The sequence below is a fragment of the Neomonachus schauinslandi genome, chromosome 2 (genome assembly GCF_002201575.2).
Source record: "Neomonachus schauinslandi chromosome 2, ASM220157v2, whole genome shotgun sequence".
Lineage (NCBI taxonomy): Eukaryota > Metazoa > Chordata > Mammalia > Carnivora > Phocidae > Neomonachus > Neomonachus schauinslandi.
The window spans coordinates 41764486-41787865 of NC_058404.1; the positions used below are offsets into that span (position 1 = coordinate 41764486).

At 40.3% G+C, this 23380-nt stretch overlaps 1 protein-coding gene across 2 annotated transcripts in view; it reads right to left on the minus strand.

Annotated features, from left to right (window-relative positions):
* SLC18A1 (solute carrier family 18 member A1) overlaps positions 1 to 19765 on the minus strand; it is a 29410-nt gene extending 9645 nt beyond the window's left edge. Inside the window, exons 1-9 of one of the 2 annotated variants that reach the window (XM_021698931.1) lie at positions 19642 to 19765; positions 18610 to 18973; positions 17933 to 17991; positions 15034 to 15117; positions 14028 to 14120; positions 11715 to 11804; positions 11430 to 11473; positions 9387 to 9447; positions 9209 to 9304 (exon numbers count right to left, since the gene is read on the minus strand). In XM_021698931.1, the coding sequence (XP_021554606.1) occupies positions 9209 to 9304; positions 9387 to 9447; positions 11430 to 11473; positions 11715 to 11804; positions 14028 to 14120; positions 15034 to 15117; positions 17933 to 17991; positions 18610 to 18973; positions 19642 to 19765 (1015 nt within the window). The remainder of the gene's footprint in view (positions 1 to 9208; positions 9305 to 9386; positions 9448 to 11429; positions 11474 to 11714; positions 11805 to 14027; positions 14121 to 15033; positions 15118 to 17932; positions 17992 to 18609; positions 18974 to 19641) is intronic. The other variant, XM_021698932.1, reaches the window with a different exon arrangement.
* Between the last annotated feature and the right edge of the window lie 3615 nt (positions 19766 to 23380).

Below are 23380 nucleotides of genomic sequence, written 5' to 3' on the forward strand. Positions count from 1 at the left end.
GCTAAAGAGCATCCTACTGAAGAATGAATGGGTCAACCAGGAAATTAAAGGATTAAAAAATTCATGGAAACAAATGAAAATGAAAACACAACTGTTCAAAATCTTTGGGATGCAGCAAAAGCAGTCCTAAGAGGAAAGTATATAGCAATACAAGCCTTTCTCAAGAAACAAGAAAGGTCTCAAATACACAACCTAACTGTACATCTAAAGGAGCTGGAGAAAGAACAGCAAATAAAGCCTAAACCCAGCAGGAGAAGAGAAATAATAAAGATCAGAGCAGAAATCAATGAAATAGAAACCAAAAGAATAGTAGAACAGATCAACGAAACTAGGAGCTGCGTCTTTGAAAGAATTAAGAATTAATAAGATTAATAACCCCCTGGCCAGACTTACCAAAAAGAAAAGAGAAATGACCCAAATCAACAAAATCATGAATGAAAGAGGACAGATCACAACCAACACCAAAGAAATACAAACAATTATAAGAACATATTATGAGCAACTCTATGCCAGCAAATTAGATAACCTGGAAGAAATGGATGCATTCCTAGAGATGTATCAACTACCAAAACTGAATCAGGAAGAAATAGAAAACCTGAACAGACCCATAACCACTAAGGAAATTGAAGCAGTAATCAAAAGTTTCCCAACAAAGAAGAGCCCAGGGCCAGATGGCTTCCAAGGGGAATTCTATGAAACATTTAAAGAAGAATTAATACCTATTCTTCTGAAACTGTTCCAAAAATAGAAATGGAAGGAAAACTTCCAAACTCATTTTATGAGGCCAGCACTACCTTGATCCCCAAACCATGAGAAAGAATTACAAACCAATATCCCTAATGAACATGGATGCAAAAATTCTCAGCAAAATACTAGCCAATAGGATCCAACAGTACATTAAAAGGATTATTCACCATGACCAAGTGAGATTTATCCCTGGGCTGCAAGGCTGGTTCAACATCCTCAAATCAATCAATGTGATACAATACATTAATAAGAAAAGAACAAGAACCATATGATCCTCTCAATAGATGCAGAAAAAGCATTTGACAAAGTACAGCATCCTTTCTTGATCAAAGCTCTTCAGAGTATAGGCATAGAGAGTACATAACTCAATATCATAAAGGCCATCTATGAAAAACCCACAGCGAATATAATTCTCAACAGGGCAAAACTAAGAGCTTTTCCCCTAAGGTCAGGAACATGGCAGGGATGTCCACTATCACCACTGCTATGCAACATAGTACTAGAAGTCCTAGCCACAGCATCAGACAACAAAAAGAAATAAAAGGCATCCAAATCAGCAAAGAAGTCAAACTCTTACTCTTTGCAGATCATACGATACTTCATGTGGAAAACCCAAAAGACTCCATCCCAAAACTGCTAGAACTCATACAGGAATCAGTAAAGTGGCAGTATATAAAATCAATGCACAGAAATGAGTTGCATTTCTATACACCAACAACAAGACAGAAGAAAGAGAAATTAAGGAGTCGATCCCATTTACAATTGCACCCAAAACCACAAGATACCTAGGAATAAATCTAACCAAAGAGGCAAAGAATCTGTACTCAGAAAACTATAGAATACTCTTGAAACAAATTGAGGAAGACACAAAGAAATGGAAAAACATTCTATGCTCATGGATTGGAAGAGCAAATATTGTGAAAATGTCAATGCCTACCTAGAGCAATCTACATTTAATGTATTCCCTATCAAAATACCGTTCTTCAAAGAAATGGAACAAATAATCCTAAAATTTGTATGGAACCAGAAAAGACCCTGAATAGCCAGAGGAATGTTGAAAAAGAAAAGCAAAGCTGGCGGCATCACAATTCCGGACTTCCAGCTCAATTACAAAGCTGTCATCATCAAGACAGTATGGTACTAGCACAAAAACAGACACATAGATCAATGGAACAGAACAGAGAGCCCAGAAATGGACCCTCAACTCTATAGTCAACTCATCTTCGACAAAGCAGGAAAGAATGTCCAATGGAAAAAAGACAGTCTCTTCAACAAATGGTGTTGGGAAAATTGGACAGCTACATGCAGAAGAATGAAACTGGACCATTTCCTTACACCACACACAAAAATAGACTCAAAATGGTTGAAAGACCTCAATGTGAGACAGGAGTCCATCAAAATCCTAAAGGAGAACACAGGCAGCAACCTCTTCGACCTCAGCCACAACAACTTCTTCCTAGGAACATCACCAAAGGTAAGGGAAGCAAGGGCAAAAATGAACTATTGGGACTTCATCAAGATAAAAAGCTTTTGCACAACAAAAGAAACAGTCAACAAAATCAAAAGACAACCGACAGAATGGGAGAAGATATTTGCAAATGACATATCAGGTAAAGGGCTAGTATCCAAAATCTATAAAGAACTTATCAAACTCAACACCCAAAGAACAAATTATCCAATCAAGAAATGGGCAGAAGACATGAATAGACATTTTTCCAAAGAAGACATCCAGATGGCCAACAGACACATGAAAAAGTGCTCAACATCGCTCGGCACCAGGGAAATCCAAATCAAAACCTCAATGAGATATCACCTCACACCAGTCAGAATGGCTAAAATAACAAGTCAGGAAATCACAGATGTTGGTGGGGATGCAGAGAAAGGGGAACCCTCCTACACTGTTGGTGGGAATGCAAGCTGGTGCAGCCACTCTGGAAAACAGTATGGAGGCTCCTCAAAAAGTTGAAAATATAGCTACCAGATGATCCAGCAATTGCACTACTGTGTATTTACCCCAAAGATACAAATGTAGGGATCTGAAAGGGTACATGCACCCCGATATTTATAGCAGCAATGTCCACAATAACCAAACTGTGGAAAGAGCCAAGATGTCCATGAACAGATGAATGGTTAAAGGAGAAGTGGTATATATATACAATGAAATATTATGCAGCCATCAAAAGGAATGAGTTCTTGCCATTTGCAATGACTTGGATGGAACTTGAGGGTGTTATGGGCTGAGCGAAATAAATCAATCAGAGAATGACATGTATCATATGAACTCACCTATATAAGGAATTCTTAATCTCAGGAAACAAACTGAGGGTTGCTGGAGTGGTGGGGGGTGGGAGGGATGGGGTGGCTGGGTGATTGACATTGGGGAGGGTATGTGCTATGGTGAGCGCTGTGAATTGTGCAAGACTGTTGAATCACAGATCTGTACTTTTGAAATAAATAATACAATATAAGTTTAAAAAAATTAGAAGATAGCAGGAGGGGAAGAATGAAGGGGGGGAAATCGGAGGGGAAGACGAACCATGAGAGACGATGGACTCTGAAAAACAAACTGAGGGTTCTAGAGGCGAGGGGGTGGAAGGATGGGTTAGCCTGGTGATGGGTATTAAAGAGGGCACATTCTGCATGGAGCACTGGGTGTTATACACAAAGAAGGAATCATGGAACACTATATCAAAAACTAATGATGTAATGTATGGTGATTAACATAACAATAAAAAATTAAAAAAAAAAACAACAGGAAAACCTCAATGAGATACCACCTCACACCAGTCAGAATGGCTAAAATAACAAGGTAGGAAATGACAGATGTTGGAGAGGGTGCGGAGCAAGGGGAACCCTCCTACACTGTTGGTGGGAGTACAAGCTGGTGCAGCCACTCTGGAAAACATTATGGAGGTTCCTCAAAAAGTTGAAAATAAAGCTACCCTATGACCCAGCAATTGCACTACTGGGTATTTACCCCAAAGATACAAATGTAGTGATCTGAAGGGGTATGTGCACCCCAATGTTTATAGCAGCAATGTCAATAGCCAAACTATGGAAAGAGCCAAGATGTTCATGGACAGATGAATGGATAAAGAAGATGTGGTATATATATACAATGGAATATTATGCAGCCATCAAAAGAATAACCAACGAAATCTTGCTATTTGCAACGATGTGCATAGAGCTAGAGGGTATTATACTAAGCGAAATAAGTCAATCAGAGAAAGACAAGTATCATATGATCTCACTGATATGAGGAATTATTAATCTCAGGAAACAAACTGAGGGTTGCTGGAGTGGTGGGGGGTGGGAGGGATGGGGTGGCTGGATGATGGACACTGGGGCGGGTATGTGCTATGGTGAGTGCTGTGAATTGTGTAAGACTGATGAATCCCAGACCTGTACCTCTGAAACCAATAATACATTACATATTAAAAAAACAAAAAAAATATAGTAGGAAGGGAAAAATGAAGGGTGAGAAATCGGAGGGGGATACGAACCATGAGAGACTATGGACTCTGAGAAACAAACTGAGGGTTTTAGAGGGGAGGGGGATGGAGGGATGGGGTAGCCCAATGATAGGTATTAAGGATGGCATGTATTGCATGGAGCGCTGGGTGTTATAAGCAAACAATGAATCATGGAACACTACATCAAAAACTAATGATGTACTGTATGGTGACTAACATAACATAATAAAATAAAAATAAAAAAAGCCATAGGAAGGGCTGGGATCACCTCTGAAACATCAGATAGAGAAGAATAGAGATCCAAGGTCTGAGCGTTCATGGACTCCTACCTTTAAAAGTTATCAGGGAAGAGGAGATAATAAAGGTGATAAGAAGTAGCTAATGAAATAGTTGAGAGGGGATGGAATGAAAAAGAGGATGGAGGAGGAGGAGGAGGAGAACAACAACAGCAACAACAAGAGGAAGAAGTGGTGGAGGAGGAGGGTGAAGAGGAAGAGGGAGAGAAGGAGAAGGAGAAGTAATCGTGGTGGTGGTGGTAGTAGTAGTTTGGCCTCTGAAGGGGTTGGGATGCTTTAACTATTGCTCAATGACTAGGAACTGAGAATGATGAAGGTAAAAGGATGAGGGTGTGGAAGAGGTTTGAATGGATAAGTATAAAATAGTCATTTCAGAAAGTGGGAAGGAGAACATAACTGGGGACTTAGAGAAAGATTGTTGGGCAATGTGAAAACCTACTTTAGATTTGTAGCCATAAATGTAGGGTGAGACCAATAGTCTCGCTGTGTGTTTTCCCACGGCCCCAAAGCACTGCTCATGCATAGGCATGGAGTAGGCAACCAGATTGGCTTAACCAGAATCAATGCTGACAACCCCAGAGGGGGAGCAAGGCAAAGGAATTAACAATACTTTCAAAGGAGTAATATCATGATGGAATCCAAGCTGAGTAAATAAAAAAGTGAGGATATGAGAAGTGATGCAAATAGAAAAAGAATTGAGGCCAATGGATTGGTGACCTCCAAGTGACCAAAATTTGTTGATATGGGGATATTAGAATACCTGAGCAGGGAATATGAGTTGATAATTGGACTGCTTAGAATTAAATTTCAGAGATGATAGAATTAATGCCAAGGTCAAAATTATATAAAGGTTAAGGTGGAAAGGAGAAAAAGATCATTGCAAAAGATTATTGCAAGAAAGTAGATTAAGGAAGAGGCCAAGATGTTGGTAGGGTTATCCACCTGGATATTGAAGCCACCAAAAGTGGTGACAGGAATAATGGAGAAAAGAATATGACCCAGGTGATGACAATTTTAATGAATGAGAAGGGGTAACTAAGGGGTCAATAGGTGATTGCAATGAAGAGAGGTGGAGGGAGGATATAATGTAATGACATAATCTTCAAGGGAGTTTGGGTCTTTGAAGGAGAATTAAGAAGAAATGATTCTGGGGTGCCTGGGTGGTTCAGTCGGTTAAGTGTCTGCCTTCGGCTTAGGTCATGATCCCAGTGTCCTTGGATTGAGCCCCGAGTCAGGGTCCCTGTGGGGAACCTGCTTCTCCCTCTACCCCTCCCCCTGCTCATGCTCACCCTCTCTCTCAAATAAATAAATAAAATCTTAAGAAGAAGAAGAAGGAGAAGGAGAAGGAGAAGGGGAAGGAGAAGAAGAAATGATTCAGAAGCAGCAAAGGTGAGCAAAGTCTAGAGGAATGTGGATTTTCTCAAGACAGCTGGGAAACTGTTCTCAGGAAACAGCTCTCAGGGCAAGATGATGGAAGTATTTAGAGATGAGGCTGAGGACATGGGGACACTTGTCAATGACAGGAGGTTCTACAAGGCCCAGGACTTTTTGGAGGGGGAGATAGGAAATTGGGTTAGATTAAGAAATTTCTGAAATATGTGGATAATAATAATTCCTACCAGATAGGCTAGTTGTGAGCCTTAAATGAGATAATGTATGCCAACCATTTTGCACAGTGTCTGGCACAGAATAAGTGCCCTCTGAGCATCAGCCTTAACCGTTATTGTCATAACTGGTGAGTAACAGGGTCAGCACTTGAACCCAGGCCTTCTCCTTCAGATGGCTCTGGCATAAGGGACTGCACAGAATCAGCAGTGAGAGTTTCTTCAGGTCTCACTAGCCTCTCTATGCCTTTCGGTACCTACAGGAAACAGTGCTGCCTAATAGAAACTGTCATGATGATTACAATTAAACCTAAAGTCAACAATTCACCAGTTACTGGTTGATAGCTTGTTTGATTTTAATATTCTCTTCGATGAGGTGGAAGTGAAGCATATCTTAGTATATTTGTCTATTTGTATAGGGCTGCAATATGTTTCAAACTGTACCCATTTGTTTATGTTTAATTGCTTTTCAAAGTTTAGAACTATAACTACTCCACTGTTTACCTAACTACTCCACTGTTTACCACTGTTTACCTGATGAAAAGCACCTCTAGGAAGCTCACTATCCTCCCAGATACATCTCCTTACTATTGTTTTAAATGATGTGGAATTTCCTAAATGAGATTTTCCTCAACCAGTGTGACTTGTTCTTTAAAACTTGGGTATAGCTTGCATTTCAATAGCATTTTGTGCAAAATAGGTGTTCCAACCTATATGTCTATAGACAAACATGTATTTTTCACAGCATATCTTCCAAGGAGCAGGGAATTACACATATCTGTGACTGTCAAAATAATTTCAACAAAAGCAATGATGAAAATAGTAATTTTTATTTAAGTAGTATATCTATCCTGTATTCCATCCACTGTGCTAATCTCTTTATTTATTTATTTTTAAAGATTTTATTTATTTATTTGAGAGAGAGGGAGGGAGAGGTGGAAGGGAGGAGAAGAGGGAGAGGTGGAAGGGAGGAGACGAGGGAGAGGGACAAACAGACTTCAAGCTGAGCATGGAGCCCAACACAAGGCTTGATCTCAAGACCCTGACATCATGGCCTGAGCCGAAATCGAGGGTTGGATGCTCAACCAACTGAGCCACCCAGGTGCCCCTGTGTTAATCCCTTTAGAAAACATAGATGTATTTAATCCTGACAACAACCCTGAAAGCATCTCCATTTTTTCCAAATGAAAAAAAAAAGTGGTGTTTGAAGAGGTTAAATAACTCATCCAAGGTCACAAACAAGTAAGTGGTCAGGATTCAAACCCAGGTGGGCCTGTTTCCTACCCTAAGGAAGAGTCCTGGGCACAAAATGGGTCACTTAGAGAGGACTCAGTTACAGACTACAAATCACTCTCAAACGTGCTGTCTCTTCTCCTCCAAGTAATTTTGACAGGTTGTCTGCATTTAGTGCTATATTTTTCAGTGTGATCCCTGATACCATATCAGCATCACCAGGAAACTTAAGAAAATGCAAGTTTGATTCTATTGAATTTCTGGGTGGGGCCCAGCACTCTGAGTTTTAAAAAGCTCACCAGGTGATGTGAGAGCTTTTAAAGCTAGACTTAGAGATGCAGATAGCACTGAGGAAACTTGTAAAGGATGGTGGGAGACAAAGCCTTCTCAGTGTTCTTTATTTCCTGAGGGCTTTCTACTGCAGCCTTACCTGCATAAGGGACTGCATAGAGTCAGCCCAGTGAGCTTCTCTGGGTCTCACTAGCCTCTTGATGCCTTTCTGTACCTAGAGGATACAGTGCTGCCTAATAGAAATTGTCATGACAATTATAATTAAACCCTAAGTCAACAATTCACCAGTTACTGAAGGCTGGTTTGCTTTTAATATTCTCTCCTGTGTGGTGAAGAAGAGCTGGGGAGGAGCTGTTCTGAGCTGTGTTTGCCCACCTGCACCAAGAGCCTGAGCTGTCATAGCCTTGGGGCAGAGGATGCTTTTCTGCACAAAGCACCAACTAACTCAATTAATTGTCATGGTCAGAGGCATTTGCAGCCCAGAAAAATTCAATTTGAGGCTAGGAGTGCAGCTTGGAGACTTGCTTGGAATTGTCCCCTTAAAAAATTAGATTTAGTGCTTTTCATTGTATGCTGAGCTGTATCAGGTCCTTATCAACTTCCCCTCTGGCCCTATAAGCCTCTCCTCCCTACAGGGACTGAATGGCACATAGCCTTCTCTGTTCCCTTTCCTCAGGCTTCCTGGGAAGGGCCAGAACCTCCTCTCTAAACTCAGATGAGTCATAAGGACATCTCTCCATGAAGCAGAGGAAGCTCCATGGCACCTCCATAAGCACCTTGTTTTGTTAGAGGTAAAAGGATAGATAAAGAGAAATCTAGGGGAAGGGGAGTTGAAGAGAGAAAAGTGTGGGTGGTAATGATGGTGCATATTAATATTCTATAGGTGCAAAGCATTTCCACATATTATGCCATTTATTTCTCAAATTATCCTTTGAACTAAACAGTATTCCAATGCCCATTTCAGAGATGAGTAAGTTGGTGCTCAGAAAATTGATGTGGTTGGGCGCCTGGGTGGCTCAGTCGTTAAGCGTCTGCCTTTGGCTCAGGTCATGATCCCAGGGTCCTGGGATCGAGTCCCGCATCGGGCTCCCTGCTCCGCGGGAAGCCCGCTTCTCCCTCTCCCACTCCCCCTGCTTGTGTTCCCTCTCTCGCTGTGTCTCTCTCTGTCAAATAAATAAATAAAATCTTAAAAAAAAAAAAAGAAGAAAGAAAATTGATGTGGTTTGCACAAGTTTAAATAGCCAATCAATGGAGCTGAAATGAAACCCTTGATCTTTTGACTAAAAATCATCGATCATTCTACCACATTGCTAGGTATGTTGTCACTCCATTGACCCTCTCAATCCCTCCCACCCTGCCCGTCTTGGGCTGCTTCTTGGAGGTGTTGCCTGCCCACTCAGTTTTGATTTACAGGTGTGGACAGAGAAGATAATTCTACAAAGGAAGCCCATTGTGTCTCTGTGACCCTGAAGACCTGAGCCTGATAGTGCATCTCAATTACTTGGGAAAGGGCCCATTGCATACACCTCTGCCCAAGCCCAAGTTGGGGAGCAAAGTCACTTACCTAACTGCCACTCAGGCGAGCGCATGGTCTGCATCATCCAGATGGGCAGTGTGGGCTCCAGCATGGCCACTCCCATGTTAGCAAAGCAGAGGGAGCCTGGAGAGAGAGTTCTGTGAGTCACCAGGGCTACACAGAAGCCCAGACTCTCCCAGCCCAAAGAAAGGCATTTTCAGCTTACCTGCAGCCACCAGGATATAAGGGTCTTTGAGAAGTGTAAGGAGAGGTGTCCCCCTGGCACTCTGAGAACATGGACAACAAAAAACTTCCATTTGTACAGTGTACATATCTCCTATTGTCATAGAATCTGAAAATATGCAGACAGGACCTTAGAGATCATCTATGTCAGCTCCTTTACTGAAGAGACCAAACAACCGAATCAAAGGAGATAAAGTGACTTGCCCAATGTCACAGTCATCTGGCGGTGCACCTACTGTGTGCAAGGCAAACACTGTGGTAGTCACAAAGAGTAGGACAACATATTCCAGACATGATTCCTGCTTTCAAATTATTATCTCAACTAGATGAGAGTGGGTAGTCAGCAAGGCCAGCAATGGACAATGGGTGTCTGGACTCTCGGTCTTGGGCCTCACCACTAGATCTTGCTGGCACTAATTGTTTGCCTTGGGAGAACCACAGGTAGAGTGCTGAATCCCAAAGGTGAGCACAGAGGTGATAACTCAGAAAGCTCCTCAAGCATTCTGGAAGCTTTATTCTGACCATTTTGAGCCATACTGGTAAGTCTAGCTGAAGGTGTCTGAACATCTAGATTAAAATGCAAGCCTAAGTGTTCAGTTCTGATTTCCCCCTCCCCTCAGAAAATATTTATTCCAATTAAACTCAATCACCCCGCCTTCCTCCCATGCATTCCAGCAGGTTATTTTTGCCTAAACTATGTTCATGGTTGGTTATTTTTGCCTAAACTACCTTCCTTCTCTCTACAGGTCCAACTCCTACCCATTCTTCAAAGTCAGTCTTAAATGGCTCCTTCTTTTCCACTGTATTCCCTGACTCAGTAGCTGAAACTTCTCCCTCTAACAAACTTCCTAATCTGTGGTGCTAACTACATTCTATCTGGTAATAGATTTAATAGTTTTGATATAATAACCCTCTCTGCATACTTACAGGGGTGGATTAAAATATTCAGAGATACTAAAGCGAAATATATAATTCAAAATACAGAGACAGATCTAAATCACAAAATACACATAAAGAAGTCCAATAAGCCCTTTAGCCTAACAATTCCACTTCTAGGAATTTATTCTATAGATTACCTCCAATGTTATAAAAATGCATATACCTAAGGTTATTAATTGTAGCACTCTTTATAACTGCAAAATACTGGAAGGCAGAAAAATAAAAATTAAATTTTTTGAATATGTAGAACATATTCAATGTAGAACATTACCATCTAAGTCAAAACTATTCAGAAAGATATTAAAGGAAAATAATTTCTCCTTTCCCAACACTTTTGGTACCAAATGTGGGGACTTTCCCACCAAACAATTATTCAGTTCTCTATGGGCACCAACTCAGTGTCTTATAATGTAATTCAATTCTGACACTGACTACTTGGAGTTAGCACAGACCCCACAGGTAAAGGGCTCAGTCCCACAAGACTGCCCCCTTTCAGATCCTAATTGCAAATAGTGGGTTCCCAGGTTACCCACACTTCTGTCTGACTTGGCTATAAAATCAAGGTTTTTTAGATCAAACTTTCCCATATTTTCTGTACTTCCTTATCTTTCATTCTTTGTGGTTTGGTATGGATTTCCCAGAGCCATCTTTGGCTTGGAGTCAGACAAATACCAACTCTGATATTTAACCATGATAGAATGATAGTCTGTAAAGATACTCTTGGGGGGAGAGATTATCTAAACAGCCTCTAAGGTCTTCTCTAGCTCTGAGGTGTTGTAACTATGAACATACAGGTCCCAATGTTATTGTCTCCTGGTTCTGAGTTTATATATATAATTTTTGTAATGTTTCTTTGATTCTTCATAAGGCCCTTCCTCCATCTTTGTCCAACATCAGTCCAGACTCCCCCACCATCCCCAGTGCTACCCTAAATATGATACCATCTGGGAATCCAAGTATAGTTCTTACTTTCCTTGACTCCACTCCTCTTCATCTTTCTTCTTATGGTTTGACAGGGATGATCTAGGGGTCTTAGCACATAGCCATTCTATATATCCCTTGGCAATGGAGTTTAGTGTCTACTTACTTCAGGAGAGACTTTGGAAGGCTGTAGGATACACAGCTGGAGTGCTAAGAAAGAAAGTGGGAAAGAAAGAGTTTATTTTGTCCACTGATTAGTTGGAGGCTCCGATAATAGCCACATTGATATTACCCTATCATGTACAGATCTAACTCCCTGAGTTTCTTCCTTCTTTCCTAAAATGGGGCAGTCCTTGATCTTTTAAGTATGTCAAGACTAACACCACAGCATAGTACATTCCCAACCTGACTTAAGTTATCATCTGTCTGGTGACCTCTTATGGTGACTTACCTCCATCCAGTAGTGCCAGGAAGGCCAATATGAGGAAGGGTGAAGACTGCCCAACAAATACATACATCACACTTCCAAAAGGAGCTCCCACTGGAAAGGCAAAGCAGGCATGGATTTCAGAAGAAAGGACCAATTCCTAGTTGGTGTGACTTGTCCACATTTACCAATGAACCTCCATGTAAGGTTCTGGGGATTCAGGAATGAAGAAGTCCTGGTTCTCAGGAGCTCACTTTCTAGTAGAGAAAATGCATGTGGTGGGGTTGGGGTAAGGGGACCCATATAATTAGAACATGGTGAAGAGTAGAGTTCAACAGTAAAGGTTCAATCTACAAGGTGCTGTGCAAACACAGTGCAATGAGTTCAGGTGGCCACAAGGGCTTTGTCATGTGGGTAATATAGGTGGGGAAGAAGCATAAGTGAAGATCATTGATGTGCCATAAAAGAGAGTATAGTTGCAGTATGGAGGTTCCTCAAAAAGTTAAAAATACAGCTACCCTGCAACCCAGCAATTGCACTACTAGGTATATATCCAAGGATATAAATATAGTGATTCAAAGGGGCACATGCACCTCAATGTTTACGGCAGAAATGTCCACAATAGCCAAAATACGGAGAGAGCCCAGATGTCCAATGACAGATGAATGGATAAAGAAAATGGTGTATATATATATACATACACACACACACAATGGAATATTAGCCATCAAAAAATGAAATCTTGCCATTTCCAATGACATGGATGGAACTGGAGGGTATTATGCTAAGTGAAATAAGTCATCCAGAGAAAGACAAATGCCATATGATTTCACTCATATGTGGAATTTAAGAAACAAAACAGATGAACATAGGTGAAGGGAAGGAAAAATAAAATAAGAGGAAAACAGAGAGGGAGGCAAACCCTAAGAGACTCTTAACTATAGGGAACTAACTGAGGGTTGCTGGAGGGGAGGTGGGTTGGGGGGATGGGGTAACTGGGTGATGGACATTAAGGAGGGCACTTGAAGTAAGGAGCACTGGGTGCTGTATGCAACTGATGAATCACTGAACTCTACCTCTGAAACTAATACTACACTATATGTTAACTAAACTGATTTTAAATAAAAAAAAATTAAAAAGAGTGTGGTTGGATAACAAATAGAAGAAAATCAGTATTCAGTGTTCAGTCACTAAAATATGAGTATTTGGGAGAGGTAGGGAATGTTGAGGCCAAATAGTCAAAGGCCCTGTATATCCAGATAAAGCATCTACTTGGTCTTGTGGGCAATGGAGAAACATGTTTTTTAGCTGGAGAGAAATACCACCAGCTCTGGGCATAGGAAGCTTCTTCTGGTGGCACCTTGGGGGAAGGAGGGAAGGCACAAGAGATTAGGCAGTAGGCTGGTTCCAACTGAGGTGTGATGAGGAACCTACCTTGAGGAAGTAGCTGTAGAGAATATTAATGGGCTTATCCATTTGGAAGTGAGAAGTGATAAAGGAGACCAGGATGTACCAAAGTCTTAGCTTGGGTGTTTGGGAAAATGGATATTAACAAAGAGCAGGATTTTTGTTCCCTCTTCTTCCTGGGTTGTGGTGGTGGGGGGTGAGTATGGACCAGGAAGAGACCTTTGGTGTTTTCTCCTCAACTAGCTTGTGAGCTCCTAGAGGGAAGGAACCATGTGTGAGGCTTCTTACCTATATCCCCTGTGTGCTAGCATTGTCCTTGGCATATAGTAAGTGTTCCATAAAATATGTGACTTGTTGGAATAGTCAATCAATCTATACGAGGGATGAACCTCAAAGAAAGTATGTTATTTTTTAGAGTTTGGGGTTTGAGTCCAGAAAATCTGAGTCTATATCCTGGCTCTGGCATTTTCTAGCTATGTAATCTTGGATGGTTACTTAACTTTTTTGATCTTCATCTCTATAATGGAGACAATCATTCCTCCTTCATAGTGGTGTGAGGATTAAAAGAGATTATGTCTGCGATGTATTTAGCACAAAATCTGACAAAGAGCTTCTCTCATTTTGAAAGCACTGGCCATGTGTGGAAGCAGAGGTGAGGCAGTGGCTGCTAACATGGGGATATTCGATCACTGGAATAGACTAGGTTTCTTCCATTCCCAGGACCTCATGGGCTATTAAGCTTCTTAACGGGAAAGAGATTTTGCCTTTCCTGGGAAAAATTTCAGAAGGACTCAAAACATGATTGGACAGAAAAGGAAAGAAAATCCTCTCTTCCATGACCCTTAGGAACACCTGCCTCCTGGAGCCATCTTCAAAGAGTATGCAGTATCTTACCCTCTGAACCTAGATTTGGGACCAGGTGCCACTTACCCAGCACTCCCAAAGCCAGGCCCCCCAAGGCGATTCCCATGGCACGCCCTCTCTCATAGTCATCAGTGTAGACACTTGCCAGCATCCCAAGACCTGAAAGGAGAGTGACATGGAGTTAGCATACAGGAGCCCTCTGTCTGCGTCTCTCACTGAATCCTTGGTCTATTAGTTCTTAGTCCTCTATCCTTATTATATCTTCAGGGATCATCTTACCTATGGTTGCAGTTTGAGGGGTTTTGTAAAACTTAGTCCATAGTATTTTACAAATACTGTCCCCACTGGTCCCCCAAACCCCCACATTGTTCACTCCTTCTGTTCACAATATTGTTGGAAGTGTGAAAGTCTCTGGGAAGGGTAATACAGAATACCACTGTCCATTGATAGAGCATTTCATTGCATTTTATCATTTCCTAACACATTTCCCTGAATGAATGGAGTGGGTCAAAGGAAAATCTAACAGACACAATTCTATTCAATGGAGGTGCCCAAAGAAGAGGAAAGTACAGAAGATGTGAAAGACAGCATGGGCTGGGCTCTTCTAGCATTTACTCATGTGTAAATGGCATAAAATAGCTACTTCATAGGATTATATTAAATATTGTATTTGTATTTGATGATACTTTGCAAAGTGATAGTGTTACTGGTAGTATTAGCATTACTTTTCTTATAAAATGTTAAGAGGGGGCAGAGAAAAGACCATAGGGGGCATTAAATAAAAAACTGGCTTACTTCATGGTTTTACCTTGGGCTTGCTTCGACCTGAACTGGCTGTATCTGAATTTTATCAGAGGAAGTTACGTCAGGCTTAGGGATTTATAACACTGACAATAACTCTACAGTTATCTTGTTTTTGAATCATAATTTCTGCTCACTAGGATACTTTCTTATCTATTCATATAAATCTTATAGGGTCTGAGGGTAGTAAGAGATGGTAAGAGATGTATGTGTGTGTATGCACGTGTGTGTGTGTGTGTGTGTGTGTGTGTGTGTAAGATGTCAGCATTACCTGCAACAGATGAAAATGAAGATCCAATGCCTTGAAGGGTTCGGGCCACAAACAGTAGGGTATAGGTACCAGAAAAAGCAAACACTGTGTATAGAGAATAGCAAGAATGCTCCAGTTAACAAATTGTCTTTGTTCCCTCACCACCAGAAAATGTGCCCATGATATTGTAGATATGAGCCACTTTGTATATGTTTTAATAAAGGATGATCATTGCCCCCTATTTTTGGAGTTGTCTTTCTAATCTCCCACACCTTAATCAGGATTGCATTTTAATTCACATGAAACTGAGAAACCACAGAAACACAAACCAATTCACCACACAGTGGATAGAAGCCTGCATTTTAACATTTCTGACCCAAAGCTCAGTATCCTGTCCACTGGAATCATGGATGTCCAAAAAGTACAATGCCATTAGACCCTACTTCTCAATCCTTCATATTCAACACCCAGATTTAACTTTTGCCATTGTTGGGCTCCATTGGGTCATCTACAGTGAGGGAATAAAAGCTATGTGTAATTGAAGGACCATAGGTATTGGGTAGAAAATAGTATCTTGTGATCCAATCAGATATTATTTCCTCTTACCTTATGCTGGAAAATATTTTAGCCAAATCAAATCAGTGAATGTGTATTAAGTAATATCAAACATACAACTATACTAGAAATGTGAAATAAAGAGAACATCCAGTTCATGCCCTTTAAGAGGTTCCATCTACTCAAGACTAGCATACACAAAACTGAGTACCAAACAGGAATATGTTATCAAAAACCAAATTACAGGGTGTTGGTGGTAAGCTTGGTAATTCCAGACATGTCTCACCTCCATTTCAAGACAATGCCATTAAAAGAAAGATTCCTCCCAAAGTATCTGAATCAGCAGAATTTGAATCCCTTTGCCCTTTCATTACAGATATATTTGGTTGTTTGATGTCTTACAATCTTTTTCCATTATTTCCTGATGTGATCACACTGTCTCCCAAACATGCATGTGCTTGGTCTCTCTTTGCTGAGTTTCCAATGCCTTCTCCTAGGCCTTCTGATTTCTAATCTGTTCAAGGTTAGCTATTCTTATGTCCTTTTTTTTTAAGTTTTTTTAAGAAGATTTTATTTATTTATTTATTTGACACAGAGAGAGAGCACAAGCAGGGGGAGCGGCAGGCAGAGGGAGAAGCAGGCTCCCAGATGAGCAGGGAGCCCAACACAGGACTCAATCCCAGGACCCTGGGATCATGACCTGAGCTAAAGGCAGATGCTTAACTGACTGAGCCACCCAGGCGCCCCATTCCTATCCTTTGCGAATGGAGTGACCAACTTGTCTCAGTTTGCCAAGGACTTTACATTCTGGGAGGACCCTGAATCCCAAAGGATGGTTGGTCATCCTATTTAGGAAAACCAAAACAATTTCTTTCTCACTTTACCCCCTAACGTGGGTTACCATTTCGCTCCTAATTACATTAAGCATGGGTCTCAGCTAGGGGCCCTTAATGGTGGTAAGGGGCATCAGCAACCTCTTTTTAGTATTTAAAAAATCCTAAAAAGATGCCCCATAAGATTCCCTAAAGACCAAACATTTGCTAGAATTAGGCCAATTCAGTACAGCAACACTGGTTATGGCATGGAAACAATAATTATTATTTAATTGCAGAGAATCAAGCAAGGCCCTTATGCTAGAGTTTGCGATACTCTAGCATTATCCTATTTTGCAGGGTGTTTGTTACATCTCCCCAGGCATGTATCATAAACTCCTAGGCTGGAACCATGTCATTTCATTCTTTATCTTCCCGCAGTGACTTTTGCCATCAAGACATAATATGTGTGCTCCATAAAGTTTTTTAGAGAAAATTATGAGTCTCATTTGATGAAACAGAGAATCCTATTAGTTTTTAATTTATTATTTGGCATAGGCTGAGATTTTAGAAGTTCAATAAACATTTCTAACTTGAATTTCCTCATTTTGTTTGATTTAGCTAGAATTTTCACAAGTAAGCTCCAGTTCTCAGAACTTTATACATCAAGCTTCTGCTCTTTGCAACCTTCCAGCCTTGACTGCAGCAAATTCCTGTTAAGCATTGGTTGATAAGAGCCAAGCTATATGCTGATAGGGAAGAAAACTTGAGGAGGAGCAATAGAAAAAGCAGAAAAGCAATAAAAAGTTGATAAGAAAAACAGGAGGTTGGAGATATGTTATTGGGAGCAGAGTCAGCAGAAGCATCAGGGAGCCAACAATGGCTCCAGAAGCTGCCTTCTCCTTCAATTAACATCCCACCCCACCCCACCCCCCATCATTCCTTCTTATTTTAATTCTCAGGGTCAATTTCCAGACATAATTTGTTTACTTACTGCTCTTATTCCATCTCTATTTTATTAGAACATTTATCTGATACTGGATAGACTGTCTTCCTCTTTATTGTTTTTTTTTAGCAAATTTATTTCTCTAAGCTATAACCTTTAATGTCCTTACTTGAAGGCAGTAGACTTTTTGGTATTATCTAGTTACTATTGTTCAGTTTAGATTCTTTGCTGGTGGCTTTTTACCTTTGTGTATCCAATAATACAACCTCTTCCCAAAGATGGGATATTTGGACTAACCTCATTCAAGGGACTACTGATACACACACACAACAGCATATCTATTAAAACAACTGTTAACAATTTTCCCCAGCTGAAGGAAGTAAAGTATCTGTTCTTCTATAGCAGAATATACAAATTCCAACTAGACTGATTTGCCACTACTGCTCTAATGCCCATATCTAAAACTGCAAAGGATTTCAATCAGTGTCATAAGCCATTTAGTCAGATGCCTAATTAGCTACCTTGACCCTACTCTCTGCATTGTAGCGCATGTGATAAAATCAAAGGTAATCAGTGACAAAAATAAAAAAGGAAGCAAATTACTTACTAACTGTGGAGACAAACAGGATAACAAAGCCAGCAAACATGGGGATGTGATATCCAATTCTAAAAGAGAATTACAAAGAAAAAATATACAGTCCCAATAGGCATCTATATACTTGGACCATAGTTTTTCATGTAATTGGGAACAGAAATGCAGTTATTTGAGTACGTGGAAAAGCATGTCTCTGAATGCAAGTGTACAGATAGGATATGCCATATTGATGTGTACAAGTAAATGAACAAACATGCAAATTTACCCGTAGAACAGGGCCAAAATCCTCTTTTCCAGAAAGGATGGCCTAGTCGGAGTGTATATCCCTTTGAAACATCAGGATAATCCCAAACACTGCTAATAAGCCAGTGCTCTAGATTGCAGTAGTTCTGCCTTGGAGCCATGTTCCAAGGCACTGAAATAACATCAGCAGTATACTTCTGATCACTGGTTCTTTTTTTGGTGTTCAATAGTCATTACATCACTAAGAAAATTTGAAGCCTATGGCATTTCATCAATACCATGTTATCCTTTGGGTAACCAGCTTTCCAAACAGTTGATTGCCTGGAGACTGACAAGGGAGTTTTCCTACTTTTTCCCTTCTAACTACCTTTATGATACCTCAGCCTATCATCCTCTTACTCCTGAGCCAGTGAGTACTATGTAGAGAACTGCACCCATTGAGATACCTGTTGGTGAGAGGTCCCACAAAAGGGTTGACCAGAAGTTGCATCAAAGCCTTTGAAGCAAACAGAACCCCAACCCGCAAGTTCTCTTCCTCCAGAAACTCTGTGCCTTGCAAGCAGTTGTTTTGTTGTGCTGGGATGGCTCCAGTGACTGGAGGGGGGATGGTGCCAGCATTGTCATCTGTCCATGCTGTGCCACTGGGTGCACTTTCTTCGATAGCCATGGTGTTGTTATCAAAGAAGGAGAAGATGGTGGAAAAGGCAGGAGAAGTAAGGACATGCTGAGAAATTGTGGTGAGGCCAAGGTATAGAGGAGTGTTGATTTCTTTGAACTCTGTGGCATATAGGAAGTTGGGTATAATGGGCACTGAAAATCAAGAAGGACAAGTGATGAGAGCTAAGCACACTTTTTAACACTAACTGGTTCAGGGGCATTACTATGAGCTTTATATTCATGTTGAGGAAGGTGTCTAAGTGACATGATTTGAAGCCTACTAAAAGACTGTACCTGCCCAAAGTATCCTATTAGATTAAGTACCTAAATTCCAACCCACATACAATTGGTCCTCATTACTCCTGAATTCTGTATTGGCCAATCACCGACTTGCTAATATTTAGTTGTAATCACAAAATCAATGCCCATGGAGTTTTCACAAGTTTTCTTGGACATGCATGCAGAGAGTGGGGAAAATTTCAAGTTACCAGATGCTTACTTTCACAGCTGAGGTCAAAGAATGTAGGCTCTGTCTTACTGTTTCAGCTATCATATAGGGATGGCAGAGCATGAAAATGGTAGGGGCAGGGAAGTATAGTGCAAGAAGCTCCAGCTCTGGGGTCAGTTGGACACAGCCTGAACCCCGACTTGGCACCTAAGGCAAGTTACATAACACTTCTGAACCTCATTTTCTATTTTGTGTTTTCTAAGCATAAAAAGAAAAATTTTCAAGTCCACTCACTGCTGAACTTTAGCAGGTGTATGCTACCTGCTGGGGCCCAGAGCAAACTAACCCCCAGCCTAAAGACACCCGAACATACCCACTACAGTAAGCAGCATGTTGTCCAGAAGCAGAGCAACAAACACCACCACCAGTACCAGCTTCCGTGACTCTCTCCCCTCCTTGAGCAACCGCTGAGGAGTGTCCAAAAACACCCTGGGCATGGTGATGGCTGGGCTGCGAGCGTCCTCTCCAGTTTCTTATGAAAGGTCCCGTTACAGCTATAGGTCTTCTGCAGCCTTTATAGAAGAGGGGAGAAATTCTGCCCAGACAAGTGAAACTCACTATTAAAATGAAAAGTGCAAGTCGTTGCAAATACTAGGATGGTATTTGAACCATTTCTTTGCCTGTGTCTCTGCTCACTTCCTATACATCTCAATAATTCTACCTGGTTCTCAGATTGCCTTCTAAGAAAGCATTGCTTACTGGCTTTTTATATCTGGAATTCTACCTAGCACATTAAGCAGATTCTAGCTCTGTTCACTTAGCTCTGTGTCTCAAATGCCTATCACTTCAATGATTTATGTCAATATCTGAGGCCTACTTGTATTATTACTTGTTCAATCTTTTCCTCAAAATCCACTTTTTTTAAAAACCAAAATACTATTGTTTTTTAAAAATATAAATGTGCCATACAAAACAAATTATGGTTCATGTGTATGCACCAATCCAAAATTATAGCCTATGGTCTGTACTACCCCCAAATATGTCATGTGCTACAAGTGTTACTTGTGCTGCCCACAGAGAAACACTGACCTAGACCAACACTGTCAGTTCACAGATAAGTGTGAAGACTCAGGAGGCTAGGAGATCTGTTTCACACAATTAGTATCAAACTGGAATGAAACTCCAAGCTTTTTAACTTGCAGGATTATAGTCCACCATCTTCCCTTGTTCTGTGGTACTTGAAGCACTTCTATGTTGTTTGAGCTATAAATCCCTGCCCAGTAAGGTGTGTTACTGTGTATAAATAAAATACTGTCATAATTAGTTCTCTACTTAGGGTTTCATGTCATTAGTCAGCATTAAGTCACAGTATTTTGTTAAACTTCAGGTAATAGCAATTTCAGGGAAGAATTTTTTTGTGTGTGTGTATGGCTTCTGTTGTGATATCAACAATACCAATCATACATGTTTTAATATACATGTTTCATACACTGTCATGAAATGCGTCAGGGTCTAAGATTTATGTAACGTTTTATTCAGTAACTCTACTTCTAAGAACATATCTTAAGGAAAAGATCAGAAGTGTGGCCAAAGATTTATGTTTAAAATTACTAATTGCTGAATTATTTATATTAGTGAAAAAATCAAACATTTTAATGGTGGAATATAAACAGCTCTTAAAAATCATTTTTTCAAATAATTTCAATGACTTAGAAATACCCAATATAATGTTGTTAAAAAGGATATTAAACTGTATTTGCAGCTTGACCTCAATTATATAAAAAATTATGTGTCTATTTTAAAAGATTAGAAAGATACACACTCAAGTGTCAGCTATTATAATCACTGATTTAAATTATTTTTTTATTTTTCTGTAATTTCTAAATATTTTTTAATTAACTACTTTCATAATTAACATACTTTACAAGAAGTAAATAATTTTAAATGATTATCACTGGAGTTCAATAGTGAGTCTTAAATGTTGCGAGTATCCCAAGCACTGAGCTACTCTGTTCTATTCTAAGACCAGAGCTGGGAGAAGAACATCATCCATACTATAGTTCTAAGTGACCAAGAGGTCCACACTGAACCAAATTCCCAGATAAGTTTTAACCAGAAAATGCATGCAATCATTTAAGATCTTTCATTTCTCTATGTAAATAAGGTGTTTCTAAATACAAATTTACCTAAGATACATAAGGGAAAAAAAAGAGACTAAAAAAAAAAGGGATAGAAAACTGAAGATGAAAATGGAATAAGTACTGTAAAGACAGATCGAAAAAACACAGCCAAACCAAACAAAACCAAACCAAGAATTTGCCAATCAGTCAGTAGTAAACTTTACCTTAGAGTCAAAATTCTCTGTTGAGAGACAAATTATAAGGAAGGATTAAATTGTGTCCAGGGAAAGAAACATCTTACCTTAGAGCCCATCTTATGTGAGGTACTCAGTGAGGTATTGGCAGCTGTTAGCAGTTCAGAAGGGACTCTGTTCTCTGAGTGGATGTTCTGATGGATTTATTGCCACCTGTTATCTGAGGATGTCATGTGTGCCCTTTGTCCACAAAGATTTAATTGGAACTTCCAACAGGTTTCATTCAGAGCCTTAGTTCCCTGCGTCAGAGGCAGGAAAGCAGGACTGGAGAGGATAAAGAGAGGGGGAAATTATCCTAAGGAAAGATAGACTGGGCTGTGCTGTTTTTCATCTGTGCTTATCTATCACTGAATTCATTAACTCTTGCCTAGGTCTGAATATAAATTGGCAGATAGAATGAAGCCAAAGTATAGTTCCTGCCCCCTGTTACTTAGTGAAAGGGACTCCATGTACCCCAATTGCTTTCCGGAAAGAAACAAATCTTAGAACATCCACCAGACCAAAACAAAAAATAAAAAAATATATGCATGTTGTTCTCAAATCATAAAAATCCAACCTCTATTTCCTCTCTAAGGCATAGATTGTGCTGTGATCTTTGCATCTCAATGCTAGCTGATTGCCTGGCATGTAGTGGCCTCCTATAAGTACTTCTTGTATGGATGACTGAATTAATGTCTACAGGAGAGAGTGTGGCTCATTGCGGGGTCTTGGAGTACGACTAAAGATCTGTATTTTTCTGACATTAAGAGTCATCAGTGGGGCAAAGAACTTAAGAACAAGAGCAGCAGCAGAGGTTTCCAATTTATGATCCCTCCTAACTGTTTTAAATAACTTGGGGACTTTCAATTTAGGGTCAGAAAAGAAGGAAAGAGTTTTAAAGGAAACCTGGAAAGAGAAATAAGGGGAAGAGGCAAGGACGTTAAGGGAGCATATGAGTTCCCTGTTGCTGCTGTAACAAATTACCACAAATTTAATGGCTTAAAACAACACAAATTTATTATCTTAGAGATTTGGAGGTCAGAACTCCAAAATAGGTTGTATTGAGCTAAAAATCAAGGTGTTCGCAGAACTGCAATTCTTCTAGAGGTTCTAGGAAATAATCTGTTTCCTTGCCTATTTTAGCTTCTAGAAGCAGCCTGTGTTTCTTGGTTTAATGCAGCTCCCTTCCACCTTCAAGTCAGCAGCAAAGCACTAACTCATTTAACACACACACACACACACACTCTCTCTCTCTCTATCTCCCTAATTCTTAGCTTCCTATCTACTCCCTTTACTTATAAGAATTCATGTAATTGCATTAAGCCCATCCGGATGATCCAAAATAATCTCCTCCATCTCAAAATCCTGAACTTAATCACATCCACATAGGCTCTTTACCATGTAAGGTAACATATTCACAGGTTCTGGGATTTGAATGTGGACATCTCTGGGGCCATTGTTCTGCCTACTGTAGGGAGCATCGCATACTGTCCCTGTGGCCTGAGCCTTTACAAAGAGAGGGGGTTGTGGCCAAAAGATGGAGGAGCCATATTAATAAAGACATTTACAAGATTCTAGGCATAATGTGGTGTCCTATGTGAAGCCCACGTGACACTTCTGCCACCGTGCTATCCACCCTAAGTGCAGTTCTGGAACCCTGAGGGCTTAGGAAAGCTACCAGCAAAGCAAAGCTATGATTAAGAGTGAACACCAGCAGCAGAGGGCTTGGGTGGAGCACCTCCACAGTGAAGAAAAAACT